Genomic DNA, 21,006 nt, shown 5'->3' with positions numbered 1-21,006 from the left:
TGCAAACTGAATTGCTGTGAATTCCAATGTGCACTCACTTCCCAGCTGTCTAAACGATTGCCACCATTTAGCTTACTTTTGTACTATTTGAGAGCTCTTTTTTTGCATGTCACAAGACTTTACTGTCTCAGGATTATTTTATATTTCCGTGAAAGATTCCTAAACATAGGAAACAACAACAAAAAGTTGAAACTGCGTCATTGTTTTTCTTTCAAGTTAGTTATTTGTGTTACTGATGTGTTTTGCTGGGACGGTAAGGAAACATCACCATTTAAAGAAACTTGAGTTAAATTCAGTAAGGAGTGGTATACAAAGTCCAGGTGGAACATGGTTTTATAGAAGATGGATTTGGGTCCTGTTTTGACAGACACATCTGCAGCCTTGAGGTGTAAGGTAGAAATCAGGTGTAGGGGAAGTCAGAGGTGTGTCCGTTCTGCAAGACCACATCCTCCTGGGGAGGCATGGATTAGCTGACCCATAGCTATCATAGGATACTTCCAAAGTTTCTGAACAAAAACAAGAACCTATGATATGGTGTTTCAATGTTTATTAGGCTTCTATGAAATAATTTAACTCAAATACACATGGAATAATATTTAATTTTAACTGTGTTTGTGTGGTTTTGCAATGGTTAATAAAGTTTTTTTGCTTTGCTAGAATAACACTTGTTTTCACTTGAACTTGTCGGTTGTTCAAAGGTAAAGCTTACGAATACTAAAACCTCTGCTTTTCTAAGGCAGCAAAAATAAAAGTAGTCCAGCTCGTGGGGGCATTTGCAACCCATGATACAGCTGGGTATGGCGGAAGTTGGGGTGCGTTTCCTATGAGGCTTTGACTGCTTGCTTGTCGGTTAGCCGGGGAGAAGGCATTGCTCAGAAGGAGGGAGCCGACAGTGGCAAGACAATTTAATACAGGAGAAATAAATCCCTGTTTGTCACAGTTTTCAATTTCTCTTTTCATTCAGATTTATGGAGAAAGTCCTTCCTGTGCTGGGAGAGCTCTCAGGAATATTTTTACTCTACAAGCGTCTGACCTGATTAAAGACAGGGTGTACCTTACTGGCATTTGCAGGTAACCTCAGATCATTCTTTTTAATCAACTGGATGGGTTTTAATTGCATTTGTCTATGCCCTGATTCGACAAGAGAGTAAATTCCAAGAGTGAGATTTTGTGTGTGTTACTAAGAATCAAAAATATTTTCTAAAAAAAGTCTTTAAAATCTCATGTATTTTAATATCTTTTCTTATGTTCCTTTGTCGGTTGTCAGAAAGCAGCAGTGGCCTGATTGTGTGTCCGTTAATTTAATTGCTTATGACTTCATGTACAATTGTGTTTGGCAGTTATTTTATTGAAAAGAAAGAGTATTAAATTCAACTCTGGTCTGAAGTTATATGAGTTGTAAAAGAGATTAATTGGATTCCTAAGATTTAGTTACATAGTGACTTTTTGCGTGTAATTTATGGAATATTTCTGTAATGAAGTGGTTTTCCATTTGTGTTGCATTACAGCATAAATGCTTCCTCCTATTTTCAATTATGCTGAAATGTGTGGGTCTTTATTATAGCACCATTCATTCATATCGATATTTCAAAAAAGTCACAACTTCTTTTTTTTTATGATTTAGAAAGATAAGTTTACCAATAATGTGAAAGATGAAGTACGTCGCAGAGCAACACTCAAGGTCTTACACGTATATTGTGTAGCTGTATTGCTTATGCTTGTGCTCAGAAAGGAAATAAAATCCTGAGGCTAAAAGCTGGATTTTATTTAGCTCTTATACATCTTTGGATGACTGTCTGTAGGCAGCAGAAATTGATAAAAATATTACATATTGTAAAGTGTGCCACATGAATTAAGTATGTAAGGGAACTCACTCACCTAACGCCAGTTCCCTCATTGTAACTAGAGGCATCCCCTGAGACTTGCCAGAGTAATTTATTCCCTTGAAATGAATGGAATTACAAAAATTAGTAATTGAGACAAAGGTTTTACCCTGCTGAACAAAAGGATTCACTTTTAATAGCTTTAAAAAATAGCATTTTATTATAAAAGAGCATTTTAACATTACTGTAATGTAAGAAGTGACGTTTTGCTGATTTTCAGGAGAAGCTGTGTTGGATCGGAACTGGTAGACTGGCTTTTGGAGCAGTGCCCTTTTGTTAAGTGCAGATCTACAGCCGTTGGAGTGTGGCAGCTTCTCCTGGATATGGGCATTATATTATCAGGTCAGTCTTGATAGTATTTCTAGTGTGAGGAAGGCTATCAGTTTCTCCTGCATAGGATAAGACTCACATTTTTGATGGGAGAGGAAGGAGGGAAAGAAAAAAGAAGAGCAGATAGATCCATTTTCCTTGACAATTGTTTATTTTACTATCTCTTCTGTAGGCTCACCTCTGTGACCTTTCATTTCATAAATACCAAAGATGAGTCTCTCTTTTTTTAGGCAATTTCCTTCTTTTTGCTTTTGTAAATGTGATTGCCTATCACCAAGTTGCAGGCAGTTCCAGCCTATTTTTTTTTTCTCCTCAAGCCCTTTTAGGTTTCTCACAAGACAGCAGCTGTTTAGTCACTGCAGATCATGGCTTTACCAGATGACTTCTCTTAGCTATTAGTGATTTTCCATTCCTCTCTCTGTTTTTCATAGTTTTAGATTAGAATTGAGAGAGGATTCAGCTCCTTGAGACAGTGGTCATGCCAGGTTCTAACCGGATGCCCCCACCTTCCCCACCAAATTTAGGGGTTTGGTCCAGCTAATGCGGTTGTTGAAATCTGATGGACTTTACTTTGTAGGTGGGACTGCTTAGGTAGCTCAACTCACCCGGCCCTGGAGTCTGTGCTAGACACTTAACTTTCCTCCTTGCAAAAAGGTGAGGTATTATGGAAGATTTCTGCTTATGTGCGCTGACAGTATACTTAAAGGTTTTCTTCTGCTCCAACTACACCAACAGTATGTCTGATCATGCAGCCTCAACAAGGGCTGAATGACTCTCCCAGCAAGAGCCTGTGGCTTTTGGACCCTGGACAGGCTTTGGACCCTGTCGTTCGATCCCAGTTCAATCCCAGTTATGCCAGGGAAGATGACAGCTGTTGTACTGGCGTGTCATTTTTTTCTCCTCAAGCCCTTTTAGGTTTCTCACAAGACAGCAGCTGTTTAGTCACTGCAGATCATGGCTTTACCAGATGACTTCTCTTAGCTATTAGTGATTTTCCATTCCTCTCTCTGTTTTTCATAGTTTTAGATTAGAATTGAGAGAGGATTCAGCCAGGTCTAGTCTACAAATCCAATAGCCCTGTGTCGTGGTTTAGGGCCGGATTGGCCACTGAGATGAATGACAGATTTGAGGAGAAGCTGGGATAATGATGGGCTGCATCCCCATTATTGAACTTTGTCTTCCAGTGCCTGGCCATTAGTGAGAACAGATTAGAAGCCAATGGAAATCGAGGCTCAGAAATCTGACAAGTGGAAGGCTTTTATCCCCTAATTCTGACCTGATTCCAAAATTGATTAAATACTCAGCAGTCTTAATGCTTGAATTACAGGAGCCTGGAGTTCTTCAAATTGAGGTTTTGTGGTTGTCCTGTTTGATTGCACTGGGTTAATACAAGGCAGGATTGCTTTTATGCAGAGTTTGCGATCCTTTAGACCTATGTGCTGGTGCACCTCAGCATTAAAGCCAAGCTCAATACAGAACGTGGTGGGGACACAGAACCTTTATGTGGTAAGGGTTTAAAGGCTATCTAATGTTATTTTTCCTAACAGTGGACAGACAACTCTATTTTCAAGACAGTCATGCTTTCTACCAGTTCTCAGCGGATGAATGTACCTACCTTTTCTGTGAATTTGAGAAAGAAGAAACATGGAAGAATGGAGTAAAGCTCCTACTTCAACTACTGCCATTGTCTCCTCCCAGGATTGACATGTGTAATCTGTAAGTGTGCGTATACAGCTGTTTGCAACTTTTGCTGCCTCCTTTGTAAGTGGCTGGCTTATAATGACACTGTTTACCCCCAAACTACTGTGCAAATGAGCCAGCTTTCTTTTCAGGGTTGACAAACTTTGTAGAGGTGGGCTTTTCATCTGTGGAAGTCAGTGTGGGTAGATAAATGAAGGCACTCGACTTGGGGGTTTTGGCATATTGTAGTTCTTGTGCACTAGCTTGCTGACTCTAGCTTGCTATCTTACCTGGGCAAATGGCTTTATTATTTTTTGGTATCCTTTTACATTTGGAGGCTTGGCACAAATTTGGCAGCAGGCATGGTGTGGAGCTGATTGATGAGCAGATCAGATGCCCTTGTTCTGTGTCAGGCTCAGCTGTCAGATGGATAGAGAGGATGGGTAGAAATGTGGTACCTACAGTCATGTGATTTTAGTTTGCTACTGCACCTTTGCCAGAGCTCTGTAGCCTCACATTATTATTCCTTTTTCAGAATATGCCTTTTAAGAGTTTCACTTCCTATGTCTCCTTTTTCACCTGACTATTGGATATTATCATACCCTCTGTGCTGATACAGCTGCACTCTAAATGTTGTCTCTTTACTGCAGCTAGAAGAAAACCATAGTTACTTGTGCCACAGTGAGAGGCCAAAATATAGGAAAAAGGTGTCAGTGAGAGGTCTGGAGGCTTGTGGCCCCTCATGCCTTAGCAAATCTGCAGGAGCTGGCCTGGATGGACAAGCTGGGTTAAATTCTTCCTTTGTCCCTTGTATGATGAATCCTCAAACCTGATACTGTGGAGAGCCATTACTCTGCCAGTACTAGGATTTAGTCTCTTTGATGTCAAAGACAAAACTTTTCTTCTGTAACTACTTTCTTCCCTACATATTAGATTTTAAAAATACATTCTCTCAAATAAATGTCCAATGTATATATTTGAAAGGAGCACAAAGCCCAAAGTCCCTGTAAGCTGTCTCAAGCCCAGCTTCTTAAATTCAGACATGTTCACCTGGTAGAAAAATATCTCAGTAATTTCTTTGCATGGGTCAGGGCAGAAAGTTGATATCCTCCCCTGTTGCTGACTGCCCTCACCAGCCACAAATTGGCAGTTCTGGAGCAGGGAGTCCCTTGAAAATGCATTTGTTTGGTCAGCTTGAGTGACTGTAGCCAAGTGACAAGGACCCCAGATTGGCTAGAGCAGGGGGACTGAATATGATCTTCTAAGCAGATGACTCATATGGCAGAAAACCTTTGAATATTTTTGCAAATAGAAATTCTTGTCTTCCAGCCTACTCTGGTGCTAAGCAGTTTGGCTGTCCTTTAAATATCAGGGCGATTTCATCTTGATTTCAGTGGCAATTGGGGTTTTCCTCATTATCACTGCAAATTAGGCCATTTTTCATGGTTCATGACTACTCGTACAAAGGCTTTGAATCAAAAAGATAGAGCAGATAGGTCATATTGATGTGTTATGTGAAGGATGCTGAGTAGGAAAATGCATTGAAGACTTTTTAGGCTCGAGTTAAAAATGTGTCCTGTATGCTGACTCTGGCCCGAGAGTAACACTATTTTACAGTCTGCTTTGCAGTTTTATCGTTCCAGTGCAACTGTCATTCCTGGTGGAAGATGATCCCTGTCACATGAATTGAACAATTATTCATTAATGTACATTTCCAGCTCCTTCCTGCTCACATTATTCAAATTTTAGTTGAAGTTGGATTCCTTTTGGGAACATTGTCACTGAAGAATTATTTTCTGGAGGCTTTACCTGTCAGATTGTGAGGGTGCTTTCTAAAAAAATATGTATTGAAGGAACTGAATTTTAAATAACGGTATACTCTTGAGGGAGTGTGATATTAAAGGGAAAAGAGGCTTTTCCAGGTTCAAAACCCTCCATGCTTGATGCAAATAGTACACTGCTAAAACACAATCTGAACAGGAATAGAATTGATGAGGTGTTTTTGAAAGTTATCTGACCAGGTTACTCTTTTTCATGAAGAAAGAGGGCAATTCTAAAAACTCTTCCTTGCAGTGAGTGTTTGTCTTTTCTCAAGCATATATGCTGTTTTGCATACCATTAGATAGCAAAGTCTTCCTTGTAATTTAATATTCTTATATTAATTTTGCTACCTTTAGTTTTTCTCATAATCTGTATTGACGGCATTGATTCTGTATGTACATAGGGACAGAGAAATTCTTACCTTATTAATTAGATTCCCTGCTTTTGATGAAATCAGAAGCGACCACCTGCTTGTGCACCAGAAGGCAACGTTGGACATCTCCTGGTGGTCCTGGGAGCCAGATGAGCTCTGTCTCCCTGCAGCTGGTGGGCAGCAGGACTGCTGGGTGCATTAGTGGGTCTCTGTGGACCACCATGGATCTGCTCTCCCAGAAGCAGCCTGTAGACCTGAAGGAGGCAGTGGGAGCTCTGGGGACTCCCTTCAGCAGCTCTTCTGGAAACCCTATTAAATAAACGTGGCCCAGTCTTGACTTGCTGTACAGATTTTTGAAGGATTTCTATTTGTTTCTGGGTGGTATTAGCAGTGTTACCAAATAATACTATAGTATGTTCTACAATTAAAATAGTGTTCTGAAGCCTGAGACGTGCCTGTGGTTCCAGAATAAGTACTCCCTGTTGCCTTTTGACCTTGACAAATTCCCTACATTAAACATAACAATGGTGGTAATCTACCATGGAAAACAAGACAGGACATAGCAGATTTTTAGCAGCTCACACTAAACTGAAGGCTAATGTTGTTACGTTTATTCCATGTGTATTCCATGTGAGACCCTGTTAATGTTGTCAGATGAGATGGGACTGATGCAGAGGCCTCTTGGGGTCATTAAACACCCTATGTTAATCACAGCCAATTCTACTTGAGTGGAAAAGAAGTGAATATTGCAATAGCCTGGGAACAAAAGATCTGTATTGAAAGCTGTGCCACAGGCTTCCTTACAACCTTGTGCAATCGCTTGGGCTCTCATCCAATGCCTCCTGAATTCTTTTCCAGTGACTGCAGTGGCTTTGTATCAGGTGTTTAATCTTTATGTGCTTCTATTTCCTTCTTTGTAAATGGGGGTGTTTATAACAACACCTAATTCCCAGAACCACTGGTAGACTCAGTGAACATTTCAAGACTGCACTGGGTGCCTTAGACTATTGAAATGTATCCCATAATATTTGTTTTAATTATTCGAAGAGATGTTAACTGGGGGTTTTTTTTTTCTTTATCTCAGATTGCTTGTTACTTTATTTTCAGAAGTGTTACACAACATTCTGTATCTTCTGTCCTGAAATAATTTACATTTTATTAATTTCAGAAAAGTAATCATTTTTAAAAGTAATTTGGTTTTGATGCAAATAGCTAGGGTGGGATATTCACTTAGTTACTGCCTTGTAGAGTTTCTGGAAAGCTTTTGCTGAATGCAAACAGGTCTCAGGTATCTGTGGGTCTTTTAATGGTGTCGTAAGTGGGTTGTAAAGCCAACGTAGAGACATATGTTGTGGCTTTACATTGCACAGTTGAGCTCCAGGCACAGGACCATGCGTGTATCCGAATTGCTTCCTCCATCAGTGGGTTGGGAAGCACTGCAGTTGCTTTCACGTGGCGTACAGTAATAATTGTGCTGGACCTGACTTGCCTGCATGCAGATCTAGGGCAAGCATTCCTGCATCTCGCTGTGCTTAACACACTACTGAGCCCACAGACCACCGACCTCTATAGGCATTAGGCTCATTTGCCTGGGCTTTGTAGCTCCTGTTTGGTACCAACCCTCCTAGGCCTTGGCTGGCCCCTTTTGAAAAAAAAAATAATAGAAAAATAGGATGATATCTGTCCTGTTTCTGCTCCTCAGTATCCATTTTTCCATTAGCCTGGGTATCAGAATACCCTTCCTCTCTGATTCTGGAGAGCTGACTGTAATTTTTAGTATATTAATCGTTTCAGAAGTATTCGATGCTCATATGCAGATGAATACTGGGAGTATTTTTAAATAGAGGATGAAGTGATAAATGCCCAATATGGAAATAGCTGTGCAATATGCTGTTCTGGGTTTATAGATTGCGTCTGTGGCTGTGTCTACTGAGCTGCTATCTTTTGCCTTCAATTTAGAAGAAGCAGGTCCTAGCCTGGTTCTGAGAGATCAGAAGGGATCAGATGTGTAGGGAAACACAGGCATCTAAAGAGGTCAGTTATTTTAATCTTATTACAAATTATAAAGAGAAAGACTGAATCGGTCTTTGTAAATGAAACTGCATTCATTTATTTCTTTTGGGCTGTTTGTAACACTTAAAATGTTAAATCACACTTTTCTTTTAATAGAAAGGCTGTTGTGAAAATAGTTATTTCTGATCTGAATTACCATTTTGGTCTGGATATGCTTGCCCCAAAATGAATGCACGTGTCATCCTGTGCTTTCTGACCTTAATTTTTTAATCAGGGAAAGAAATTTTTGGACATGGGATGTAAGAACCACAATATACCAGCTACATATTCCAGACATGTTGTCAGCTCTCTCCCTAAAGACATCAGAGCATATGAGCAATTAAATTATTTAGTCAAAGATAGAAGCTTCTGCTAATACCTGGGATTTATGTTTATTACAGCAGCTGCAGTTTTGTGTATCTGCTGGCATGCCACACTTCGTGAATACCATGAAAAGTAAAGACTCAAGGGCATTTTCTTTTTCTTCTTCCCATAGTAATAACCCTGTCATATTGGTATCTTTCTTCTGATTGTTGATAAACCTTCCAAAAGGCTCGCAGATGCTTTAGTGATGGGAATTAGACTGTTTTAAAGAAAAACACAGTCCTATGCCATGCTGTCCACAGCAGCTTTTGCGTAGCTTTTTCCACGTGGGCCAGACTTCTGTGACAGTTTCTAGCAGGGTTCTTCCTGCACTGCCCCACTTCAGCAAAGACACACTAAGTCTGTCTTGTGAGTAACTGTCAAGGGAACCTAATAGTGTTCTCAGCTGTTGCTTTAATTTGCTAATTTTTGGCTTCTTACATATATTCTTTTCATTATCACATATTATTTTTTTTTAAATATCAAGCTTCATGTGTCACATAATGATTTTGATGTTGTCTGCTTTTATCTATGTGATCTTGCATTCCATGGTGTTCCTCCACACCTTACCAAAGCTGGGTGGTGGGCAGATGGAAAAGTCTTTGCTCTGTTGATGGAGTATGTTTTTAGCAGAGCAAAATATGCATTCCAATAAACTCTGAGCTAAGAGGGTCCTGCATTCTTCAGTTCTTCATCATATTTTTATAGCCGAAGAATTCTCTCACCGTTTTACACTAGTCCAATCACAAGAGTTCTTGACAGCAAGGGACAAAGGGTGTACTCTGTCGTTACTGACACAATTAATTATTGTCATGTTGCAGTCATCATTTTGATGTGGAATCTCAAAAGCTCTTTTACATTAGTGCCTGTGGGTACACAGTTCCCTTGCTTTCCAGGAATCAAAAGATATTGAAACAAAATGAAAGAAGTAATAAAATCTTATTTTTATTTTTTTAAGGCCTGATCAGAAAATAGAAGATACGGCAGAAACCAATGCTGAAATTCTTGCTCGTCTCACTTCTGCGGTAAGGTCACTGCATCAAAGTTTGTACTGATCATGTTTAAAATATTGTCATGTTTTGGATCCTTTCAAATTAAAGACTTAGTTTTAGTGAGCAGGTGTTTGTAATGCAAACTACTTTTTTGTCTCTGAAAGGAGGAAACGTTACTGAGGTCTTAGAGTGCAATTCCAAAGCTATTAAAATCAGACCTAGCAAGGACAGCTGCAGCCTGCTCTCTTGTAATCCATGCTATTCATGGCCCAGGAGATACCAATTTGGAGGATCATGGTGATTTTTTCTGGTGAACAGCAGGTCGAACATGAGTCAGAAATGTGCCCTTGCGGCAAAGAAAGCCAACTGCTTCCTGGGCTGCATTAGTTACCCTCAGGCTAAGGGAGGTGATCATTCCCCTCTACTCCACACTGGTGTGACACATCTGCAGTGTTGGGTCCAGTTCTGAATTCCTAGTACAAGAGACACGTGGACATACTGGAGTGTATGCAAATGACCATGAAGACACCCAGGGGAGTAGAGTATTTGACTTACAAGTAGAGGCTGAGAGAACTGGGAGTTGAGCTTGGAGAACAGAGAAGGCTATGGGAGGATCTTACCAATGTGTATAAATACCTGATGGAAGGGAATAAAGAAGACAGAGCCAGGCTCTTCTCAGTGACATCTTGTGACAGGACAAGAAGCAGTGGCACAAACTGAAATTCAAGAAATTCTACTTAAACATAAGAAAAAAAATTATCTACCATGAGGGTGATCAAACAGTAGAACAGGTTACCCAGAGACTTAAGTGGAGTCTCCATCCTTAGAGATGTTCAGAACTCAGTTGGACATAGTCCTGAGCAACCTGCTCTACCTGACCCTGCTTTTGAACAGGGGTTTGGATCAGGTGACCTCCAGAGGTGCCTTCCTACCTCAACCATTCTGTGATTGTATGGTTCTGCAAACATCACCCCTAAATGATGGTATCAGCAAAACACAGAATTAGTGCCAGTTCTGTTTTGGGTACGTGATAAAGTACAGGATGAAAGTCAACCAAGCAGGGTGAAGTTGTCGTGAAAAAGGCATGAGGATAAGAGCTATTTTAAGTAAAATGAATAAAGTACTGTCCTGAAATTTCTGAAAAATGGAAGGGAAGGAGAATTTGTGGCTGTATTTTGTAAAGACAGATGTCTTTACAAAAGACATTTTGTAATATGTTTGTAAAGCCAGTGGTTCTGTATGCTCAACCTTATGCAAAAATAATTGACATTGAGAAAATTTAGTGTTTCAAAATTGTTTTTTTTGTTTTTAATTTTCTCTGTATTCAAAGTCCTTGCGTCCTCTACCTTTTTTTCCTAACTGAAAATGAAAGAACTCAGAACCTCAATATCCTCAATTTTTAGTTCCATAGAGAGGAAAAATAGAAAAACACAAAATACTTTTTGCAAAGTAAGATCTTTTCAAAAGCCCATGAAACTACCAACTCTATAAAACATTGCCAGTGTCCCTCAAAAATAGATGAATAATGTTTTTTCATCAGTTAAAAAAGGGAAGTGCTCAATAACTCAGGTTGTCCAGAGAAGCTGTGGATGCCCCATCCCTGGAAGTGTTCAAGGCCAGGCTGGACGGGGCTTTGAGCAGCCTGGTCTAGTGGGAGGTGTCCCTGCCCATGGCAGGGGATTGGAACTAGATGATCTTTAAGGTCCCTTCCAACCCAAACCGTTCTATGATTCTATGAACAAAGTAAAGTGACTTTCTGACTTTAAGAACAGGATCTAATTGTACTGGATACACTTGAGTAAAATACATATCTTTAAACATGTGAGTAATTGCCAGTGAGTTCAGAGTGCTTCACGTCTAGCTTGCAAGGTCAAACCTTTGAAATACATCATGAGTGATTCCAGCAGCAGGGCACATGGACAGATGTTTTTAAATGAACCATTGTCTTGCTGTAGCTAACTAGCTAAAGAAAAATTAGGCAGTTGCATCTCCAGATGGCCTGAGACCCATCTATTGCCATGGTGGCATCAAAAAGACTGATCTTTTCTCCTGCATTTTCTGATTTTCCACAAAACTGTGCAGGCTCTCTAGAACAATTTTCTAGTCTAACCCTGGGGAAAACCATAAGACCAGAGAGAATCCTCCAAATACTACCCTCTGTATATGAACTTCTCCATCTTACCCCTCCAGAATACTGCTTTTGCTCCATACTGTAGACTGGGATCTAAAGTACTCACTACGAGTGTATGGAGAACCTTTATGTGTCCCAAGGCAATTTCAACCCTCACCTTGCACCACTCAGCAGAGGGCTGGACTCACCAGGATACAGGTTCTCCTTTTTTTTCTTTTTGCTGCCAGCTTCAGAATTTGTAGGGAAAGAGAGTCCTGTGAGCAGGAGCTGGAAACCAAAAGTGAAGGTATTAGCCACGACTGGAAATGTGTTCACACTGTCTTGCTTTTTTGGCTCACTGAATGTTTACATATTTTGCACAGAATCAAACCAGTCTTCATTGAAGAATTCATAATTCAGAATCCTGTTCACAATACTCTTCAGACCAGTGTTTCAAAAGTGAAAACAAACCAAAAACCTTACTTCCAGCCACACTTACTCCAACAATAAAGCAGTCAGAGATCAGAGTTGACTTTTTTGTACATTGCTAGGTTTGGAGCTTCAAATCTTATTAGTGTTCATAGTACCGCAATCTCTTCTGCTTTTTTTTGCTTTTCATGTAATGGAATAAAACATTCTGTGTCAGGTCAGAAGGATGCTTCTGTGTCAGCTTTTCTTTTTTGGGGGATTAAATTTCCAAATTTTCAAACCGAAACTGATTGTGAAGATCCAGCCCAAGCACCGTTGGAGGAATCCATGTGCCTAAAATATAACTCACTGTTTTAGCATCTGAAAGCACAGGAAAAACTGTAAGCATGCATGCACGTAAGGTCTAATTATGTATTTCTGTAACTCTGTAAAAGCTATTGCTGTTGCAGAGGGTTGAACTCACCTCACCTAAATATAAGTGGCCATATGGCAGGCATCTACATCTGAGCTGGCTTCCCCAGGTGCTCCTTACAGTCAGGGACCAGAAATAGGCACTTGTAGGATGCTGAATAAATGAGTTGTTTTTAAAGTCTACTGTAGGGAAAAACTGTCATACCTTAGGCTCCATTGGTAAGGTATGCACTCTCTATGAAGGGCTTATAGAGTGATTAGCGCGGACATAGCGGCATCTGTACAAGTTTGGTGAATTCCTCTCTCTACCTCTTTTTCTTTACTGTAGCCTGACTTTCTTTGTTGGCCTTGTTCTTATTACTTATTCCCTACTGCTTTTTGTTACCAGGTGTTGTTTCTTGTAGAGTTCCACTTTTCACATTTACTGCAGAATTTGTGATTTTTTTTTTTTTGGATGATTCAGCTAGTCTAGAACTGATTAGTTAGAGAAATGCACTCTTGGTTTTAAACAATCGTTATGGAGATTGGAAAAGATAATAACAATAGCTGCGGTGAATGATGCCAAGTCAGAAGGGCAGTGGGGAAAAAACTGCAGAGGTTTCTTATTGTCTTAATTTGTCCATAATGTATGAAATACACGTCTTTTAAGAGCACAGTCAGATACAAAAGATAAGAAACTAACTTGTTGGGGGTCACGCTTTTTCTATGTGCTTTATTCTATGATGGAAGAAGCAGAGTCAGTCAAGATAACTGAACGGAGCCTATCAAATTACATGCTTATATCATATGCCCCATTACAATGAGGCACTGACAACACCATCAAACTTAAATTGTAAATGCAGCTGACATGCAAGCGTTTGTGCAAGTGCAAAGTGCCATTTGAAATGCATTTGCATTGGATAATTTTTTTCATCACGAATTTTTAAGAAAATGCAGTGATTACTCCTGGGTTTAAAGAAGCATTCCAGAGCTGTCATGTATTCCATGTCATCTCCCAAAGAACAGCTTCATATTCAATGTCTTGTCTGCTAAACCCAGAGCACAGTGGGATGGCTGTGAGTGTTTCCACTGCAAAGCTCTTACCTTACCTCGTGATGGGACGGAAGAGAATATGAGAATATGAATGCAGTGTATCTGGGAAATACAGTTTTCTGGTACTTTAAGACGTGAGCCAATACTACTTTTATTTAAAGTCCATGAAACTATCATTACTTGAGATGCAAAAATGTGAACTAGACTCTTTCAAAACCCTGCTGTTTAGAGCTTACTGTTGCAGGATTTCATTTTGAGATTCTGTAAGCATTGCTGTTTTGTCTCTAGATCTGAAGTCCTATTTGGCACACCGACATCCAGAATACTGTTTCACAAAAGACTACTATAGGCAGAAAAAAGAGAGGGGGAAAAAGCAGAGGTGGTAGAGCACTGTCTACCAGATGCACAACTGTGTCTTCTGTGATAAAATGAGCTGATTCATGGATAAGAGAAGAACAGTAGTTGTCATTTACTTTTGAATAATCTCTGCCTCTGTCCTTTGAAGATGAGAAGATTCACCATATAAATATGCCATTTGTATTTAGTCAGGCAGAAGTACATGTGGGTACCACTCTGTATGCACACTCTTGCTTTTTCATATTGCAAAAAGAAAACTGATTAAGATGTGGTAACACGCCAACAGCACACTCAAAATGTTCTCTTTCAGACTTTCATAATATTTCTGTAAATACTGTGCGGTAAGCTGGCCTTTAAACTGGATCAGTTTTGACATCTTCAATGCGACTCAAAATGGGATACTATGTAGATAGTGTTAGCTTTGTAGCGACAACCTGTATGTATAAACCCTGTTTTTTGTATTTAATATCTCAATTTATTATGGTGGGCATAGCTCTTTTTTGAATGTGTATTTTACTTTGAGTCCACATTATTATCTTCAATGTGATGTGCAACTATCGATTTTGTCAAACGGGCAGTAACTGAAATCCTATTAGAAAGAAGTATGATAATGTGTAGCATGTGTGCAATGAGGAATGAACGTTGCACATGGATTTCCATTAGTGTAATGATGCATAGGAATTGCATGTCCAGCGGAGATGTCAGGTGCATTTACACTAAAATAGACAAAAGCATATAGATTACGAAACCTAGGGACACCAGGCAAATCCAGCAGGATGCTCAGCAGTACCAGTTCTTTGTGATGTGAGTGTGCCCTATGAGAGGGAGATCAGACTGTCGGGATGAAACCTTTTGATGAAGGAACATTTGCTTAATATTAAGACTAAGACTAGAAGAACAGTTTTTTCTCCTGCTTTAACTGAAGGGTTTTGCTCAGGTTAAGTAACACACCGGCTGCATTCCTGGCACACAGCAAACAATGAGATATTTTGCATAAGATAGACAAAAGACAGAAAAACAGCCTTTTTACTGCCTATGATATTAGCACTGTCTTTCAAACTTGAAAAGTGCCACCTTATAAGGAAAAGTAATACTGCAAGTATAACTGCAGGATGCCACAACGCTGCTTTTTCTTCTGAGAAGATGGTTTTTTCTTTACACTCAGGAAGAAATTTGCATTTTTCAATTGTTTGATTGGGTTAATTGGTATGTTTACAACTGTTGCAGATTGTAGCATCTCCTAAGGCTAATCTTGAGATAACGTGTCTATTAAATGCTAAAAGATAAAGATGAGAGATCAGTGCACTGTTTCTTACTGTCAGTAACCTGTGAGAATAGACCGGGATCGGGGCATCGACATTGGTACCTCCTGCTGAGTTTAGTGAAGGGAGAGGGCCTGAGCAGGGTAGCCACAAAAAGTCGTGGTGTTGTTACTCGGAAACAATTTGGGCTTTTATTGAAAATCCCACTCTAACTTTGGATAGCTTGTATGTATTATTACTAGTGTGTATTAATTGCTGTAAAGTAAGCAAGCACGCAAATTGTTTTTCCACAGAAGAACTGTTCTTTCCCATCTTACTTGCAGTTTATGGTTACATTGACCATGATTAACAGTTCTCCAGACATGGGAATGAGTGTACAGGAAGGAAGGAAGGGAAGGTAATACTGCCAGCTTGCACAATTGTGCTGGAAACAGGACGACATTTAAGAAAACCGTGGCACTGCCTTCATATTTTCCTGCTTGGAGTGGCAGAAAACCCTGTCCCTCTCAGTGGGGCAGCAGCCAGGAGTAGAAAAGATCCTTGTACCTTGCAAGGACAGCAAAAAAAGTTCCCTGGTCCTTTGCCACAAGGGAAGGAAGGATGCAAACAGAGGAAGGATGTGGCCTCTGGTATGACTGCATACTGCTGGGTGGCTGCTGAGTATCTGATCGGTGGATCCTGGAGTTACCATTGTACTGAAATGTCCTGGGTGATTTTGTCTGCCTTTCTGCTCAGACCCATATAATGTTAATTATTCTTGTTTTCAAACTTTTCTTCAGAATAGTGAGAGCAGGATGTTGACAGTTGTTAGTAATTGTATTGCTTTGGGGATCCTTCACGGGTTTTGTGCCTTATTCTGATCATACCACATGTCTTGTGAATGATGTTTTAAATTTCACATGCTCTCAGAAACTGGATGTCAAAACTCCCACTGCAGAATAGCCTTGAGCTTTGCATAGGTCTGTTAGACAAGATGGCTAGTATGCACTGCTAGAGACTTTGTACAGAGAGGGAAGACAATCCCTAGAAAAATAGTTGGAATGTCACATAATTATTTTTTTTTAATACTAAAGACAGACCGTCTTGGGAAAATGAGGGAAATTGGATGAAGCTGGGAGGTGTGCAGAAGAGTCTGAGAGCTCAGATGGGGCAAAGGAAGGGAAGAGCTGAGGTTTATGCAGGAGAGAGTGTCTAGGGTGCTCTAGGTCAAGTGGAGGGCACTTGAAGCAGCTGCAATGGGACAGACGATGGCAGTAAGGAAGTATGAAGCATAAAAACAATGCACAATACAGAATTTTACTGATAGAAAAAGGAACAGACCTGTGGAGAGAAGTGGATGTAGAGTTGAGCTGGCTAAAGGGACAGTAGCTGGTTGTGTAGAGATGCTAGGGAAAATATGAAGAATGAGGAAGGGAACTGGCTAGCATGGCAGGGCTGTTTCATCACAGGCTGGCGAGATAGCCTGTCAATCTGGAAATCAGGTGGTTCTTACCTCTGCACATTCATCTCAAGTTAAATTTTGTTTCTGAAATGCTCAGCCGTGCTATTAGGAGAGGTAGTTCCCTCCTGAAAGCTCCGTAAAGCGCATGTCAATTATATACGTGAACCTCAGCCGGACCTCAGCATGGAGAACTCTCTTATCCTGGAGTCACACAATAAATCCAGCATTCCAGTGTGCTCAGCAGAGGCAAAACAAACATTTAACAAGGAAAGGAAGATGCTTCAGGTGAGTGCTTGTGAGAAGAGATATGCTGTGCAAATAAATTACAGGTTGGGCTACTGAATTGCCCACTCCCTAAGGAATGTGCAGTAGTTACATGAAATTAAAGTTTAAAAAAAAAAAAAAGTTGTCATAGAACTCCCAGCTGAAAAGCAAATAGATTTGCTAGGAAAACTGACTGTAGTTTCAGAACCAAGTACCTGCATAATTCCATGTGCAGTTGTCTGCTCCAAAGGATCAATAGCACATATCTTACCAGTGTTGCATTTTGTTTTGTTTGACTGTGCCAGTAACTATAACCATTCTTTCTTTTCCTGGTATTTTAGGTACAGAGGGAACTGGCTGCTGTCATTGCCTTGAAAGCCAGGAAGTCAGGTGAGTCAGGCTGGGCTTCAGAGGGGGTTTTGTAACACTGATCCCTTTTGTCATTTATTGAAGCACTTGGATTGTCATTGCTGTCTTATTAACATGGGGAAGCAAAGATAGCGGACCTCATTCCTCTCTCGTTGGAGAATCTGTGTATACAGCACAATGCAATTACTGTCAAGCTTTGCTTCCCCTAGCTCGTCACATCTAATGACCTAGCTGATAAAATCGGAGTGTTACAGTTGAATGTGAACGTGGGTCTTTTTCTGGCCAAAATCACTATTTTCTCTGGGCTTGCACTTTATAAAAGAAGCTTATGTCTTTATTTGACTTACATTTAAGACAAATAAGCTGAGAATTTTCCTATGTTTTCTTTTATGGCCCAGTATATCATGCCATCTTCACTGTGTTTTACCTGCCCAGTCAGGTGTATCTCTATATGCTAAAGCAAAAGGACAAGTTCATCCATGAAGGTGTTATTTCCTGAAGACTTGGCTATACATCTGTATGGCTGTAGAGGCAAGTCTCTGTTATCAGGGCAGTAGAAGAGGAAATGTAACTGGATAATTGAAAGTGTTTGATAGTATAAGCATTTACAGCAAATTCTGGTGATAGAGTGCAAAGGCAGTGAAATATGTGGCCATCTCAGCTCCGTCGGGGTTTGGTAGCACAGCCACTTTCAGAGGGTATCTATCTGCATTGCTGAGCTGGAGCGGAAGCACGGGAGCTGTGTTTGCCGGCCACCGCATGGGAACTAACAAAACCTACTTGGTCGGACCTGACTATACAGCCATGGAGGTCTTTTTCACTGAGCATCTCTTGTGATCTTCAGTGATTTTGCTAGAAATTGAGACCACAAATCTTGCACTTTTTGAGCTATTTTCTCACCTGTTAATAATATTGTGCCATAATATCTGTATCTGTCTACCGTCTAGCTGCGGCTTACAAGTACAGCACAAAATTTATTACACACGACACACGCACTGCACACAACAGGATATCTTAACCTGGAGGCACCGAGAAGATGTGGCTGACATATCTGCAGATATTTCCTTGTGAAAATGTGAAGTATTACAAAATTATTCTAGACACAGTTTGATACATTTTTGTCTGGAAATAGAGGTACCCATAGGTTATATCCACAGTCATCTGTAAATGTAAGCCTGCAGAAAGTAAACACAAATGTAAGTGTGAATTCGGACCTAAATTGCTTCTGTGTAATAGCTTTGCTTCTGAAACTGCTGTAGTAGTTTATGGTGTTAACACCCCTCAGCTGCTTGCCCTTACCTGGTATCACCCCAGTCCCACCTGAATTATAATGGCTGAACACGGAAATGCTTCTGCTCTGGTTCGGTGCAGAGAAAAACAGGCTATTTTAAGGAAGGGCTCAAGGAAACCTTTAGTTTTGCTGTAAAATGGCTGAGAGTATGGTGCCATTTACCTTTTTACTTGGTTATACTGTTCTAAGAAATCTCTTTCCCTACTTCTCGGCAGTTGCGTTGGCAAATATTACTACTGCTACTGGCAATAAATAAAAACTCCATTCCCCAAAAGAGTTGATTTTAACCTGAATTAGCCTCTCATTTCCTGTCGGTGGGTGGCTACGTAAACGGTTGTGTCAGTAGAAAATGGGATGGGGTTGGATTAGGAATAAGCTGCAGGAGATGAAAATGGGAAAGGAGTATAGCTCTTGGAGTCTCCTTTCTATTAGTGTAGTAGCAACTCACACTGAGTACGTAGAAATATTTTGTTAAAAATCACAGCCTTAAATAAAAAAAAGCTGCCTATAGAGCTCTGAAGTGCTGACCAGCCTTTCCTAATACATTAAGGTAAACACTTAAAATATCAGTTTAGATCTGAACAAAAGATACCTCTTTAGTCAATTTAACTAGTGCATGCTTGTTGTTGAAATTTGCATTTCTTTATGCCTCATCTTGGACGACTGTAAAAAACGACTACATGATCAGGCATAACTGTAAGGTCTAATTTAAGTTAATGCCTTTGCTACAGTAGGAGCAGAGTAAATTAGGGTGGTTGATTACGCTTTTTTTTATTTTATTGCTGATGGTTAAATTCACAGCGTAGCAGTTACTGTTAGCAATCAAGCTATGGTATGCTGTGCCTGGTGAAGCGAAGCATATTTCAGAGAAAGTACCTCTGGAGCTAGAAGCCCCAGTATCTTTTGAAGATACTGTTCTCCTAACCCTCTCCCAAGACTCCATGTAATTCCAGGAAATAAACCAACCAAGATCAGACAAAGAGTTTATTTTGGCATGAAAAGAGTGGAACATGGCTATTGGGCCAGCTGCCCTGGGTGGCTTCCAGGCTGGTGTGAACAGCGTGGGCACCTGGCTCATCCGCCCTGGGATTCCCCCACGAGTGGGGAGCGGGGGCGACGGGCACGGTCCTACTCTGCTGGCTGGAACCTGCCTGCAGTTGGTAATCAGTTCATTAGCCAAAACTTTTCCTAGAGATCAGCAGCCCAAAAACCAAAGCGGTTGTGCAGAAGTTTTTGATTGTTTGGTGGTTTTTAAATTACAGTGTTTTAAAATATTTCCTCTAGATAGCCAGTTAGCACTACCAGTAAGAGCAAAAAAAAGAGTATTTTTGCTTAATGCAAGGACTGTGTAATTTGTTCCTGAATTACTTTAATTTCTGGATATACCTCTGCCCTTAGAGAGGCACTTCGCAGTGATTTAATTGTGCTAGAAAAACTGGCTGATTAAAGCTTTCCTATTACTTGTCTGAGACTGTTGTTGTAATTGCTGGGTTACGTTGCATGGAAAGTGCTATACAAGCCACAAACACACTCTGCAAGAGGTGAAGAGGGTCCAACTAGGAAGGTTTGCTATTCTTGGAGGGAGGAAACATCACCTTTGGTTACCAGGGTGAAACAGTTTATTTTTGTTTAAATGAAGCTTGGGTTTGCTACCTAGTACATGTATATGAGGAGTGGTAATCAATCACAGCTATTTCAGTTCTTGGGGCAGAATGGCTGTTTCAGTTATTTAGATGCTGTATCTACTGACAAAACGCTTTGAAAACCAAGGTAGAGACGTGGGCCTGCTGGGAGGTAGGGCAGAGTATCAAATTCTTGCTAGTACAGGATCTGACTTGATCTGAATGTCGGCTACCAGAAAATAAAAAGTCAATAGGGTGTGGGGGAGAATGCCTTTCCCCAAGAGGTGTTCTTCTGTTTTTAATGTGGGGTGGAAGAATAGCAGAAACACATAAAACTGACAGATGGCTGAAGGAAAAATGCAGAACCTGAAAAATGAAAAACTTCTATGCTGTGGAAAAGGGCTCAGTTTTCATATTTCGGATGTGTACTGCACGTATCCCACTCCAATAGCTAGGTGTAAGCTGACAGAGAGGTATTTGAGAGCCCTCATGCAGAGAGAGCTCAGCATTTTTAGTGTCTTTGCAAATGAAACTAAAAAAATAGTAAAATTAATGTCTGTGATCCTGAAGCTTTGCTGGACCTCAGTAACACTGTTGACTAGAAAGCACATTTATATTTCATTAGAATAAAACTCTCTAGATAAAGGTGACCTAAGAGGGGAAAATGAGCCTGTGCACTTTATAAAAATAACATTAAAATTGTTCTTACTTAACCTTAGAATAAATAGATTAAATGCTGTCTTCCTTGGTTTGCTAAAAGGTTTTGGGGAAGCAAGGAAGTGGAGCAGAAGATAACTTTTTTTTTTTTTTTAATTGTAAGCACTTGGCATTAGAATTGTTGGCTTTATTTATACCTTGCTGGTTACTGATGGCTTCCACAAATGTGCTGAAACGTAACAGAAACGCAGCCTCTCATCTGAAGGT

At 40.2% G+C, this 21,006-nt stretch overlaps 1 protein-coding gene across 2 annotated transcripts in view; it reads left to right on the top strand.

Moving 5' to 3' along the window:
• RAPGEF5 (Rap guanine nucleotide exchange factor 5) overlaps positions 1-21,006 on the top strand; it is a 162,570-nt gene that overhangs the window by 30,879 nt on the left and 110,685 nt on the right. The window contains exons 3-7 of one of the 2 annotated variants that reach the window (XM_063324995.1): positions 965-1,071; positions 2,104-2,225; positions 3,761-3,929; positions 9,461-9,527; positions 17,142-17,190. In XM_063324995.1, coding sequence (XP_063181065.1) covers positions 965-1,071; positions 2,104-2,225; positions 3,761-3,929; positions 9,461-9,527; positions 17,142-17,190 — 514 coding nt within the window. Of the gene's footprint in view, positions 1-964; positions 1,072-2,103; positions 2,226-2,809; positions 2,868-3,760; positions 3,930-9,460; positions 9,528-17,141; positions 17,191-21,006 lie in introns of those variants that run through there. The other variant, XM_063324996.1, reaches the window with a different exon arrangement.

Source organism: Chroicocephalus ridibundus, chromosome 2 (genome assembly GCF_963924245.1).
Source record: "Chroicocephalus ridibundus chromosome 2, bChrRid1.1, whole genome shotgun sequence".
In the NCBI taxonomy this organism is placed as follows: Eukaryota; Metazoa; Chordata; class Aves; order Charadriiformes; family Laridae; genus Chroicocephalus; species Chroicocephalus ridibundus.
The sequence above is the reverse complement of the archived record's forward strand: the minus strand, read 5'-3'. Positions and strand labels throughout refer to the sequence as shown.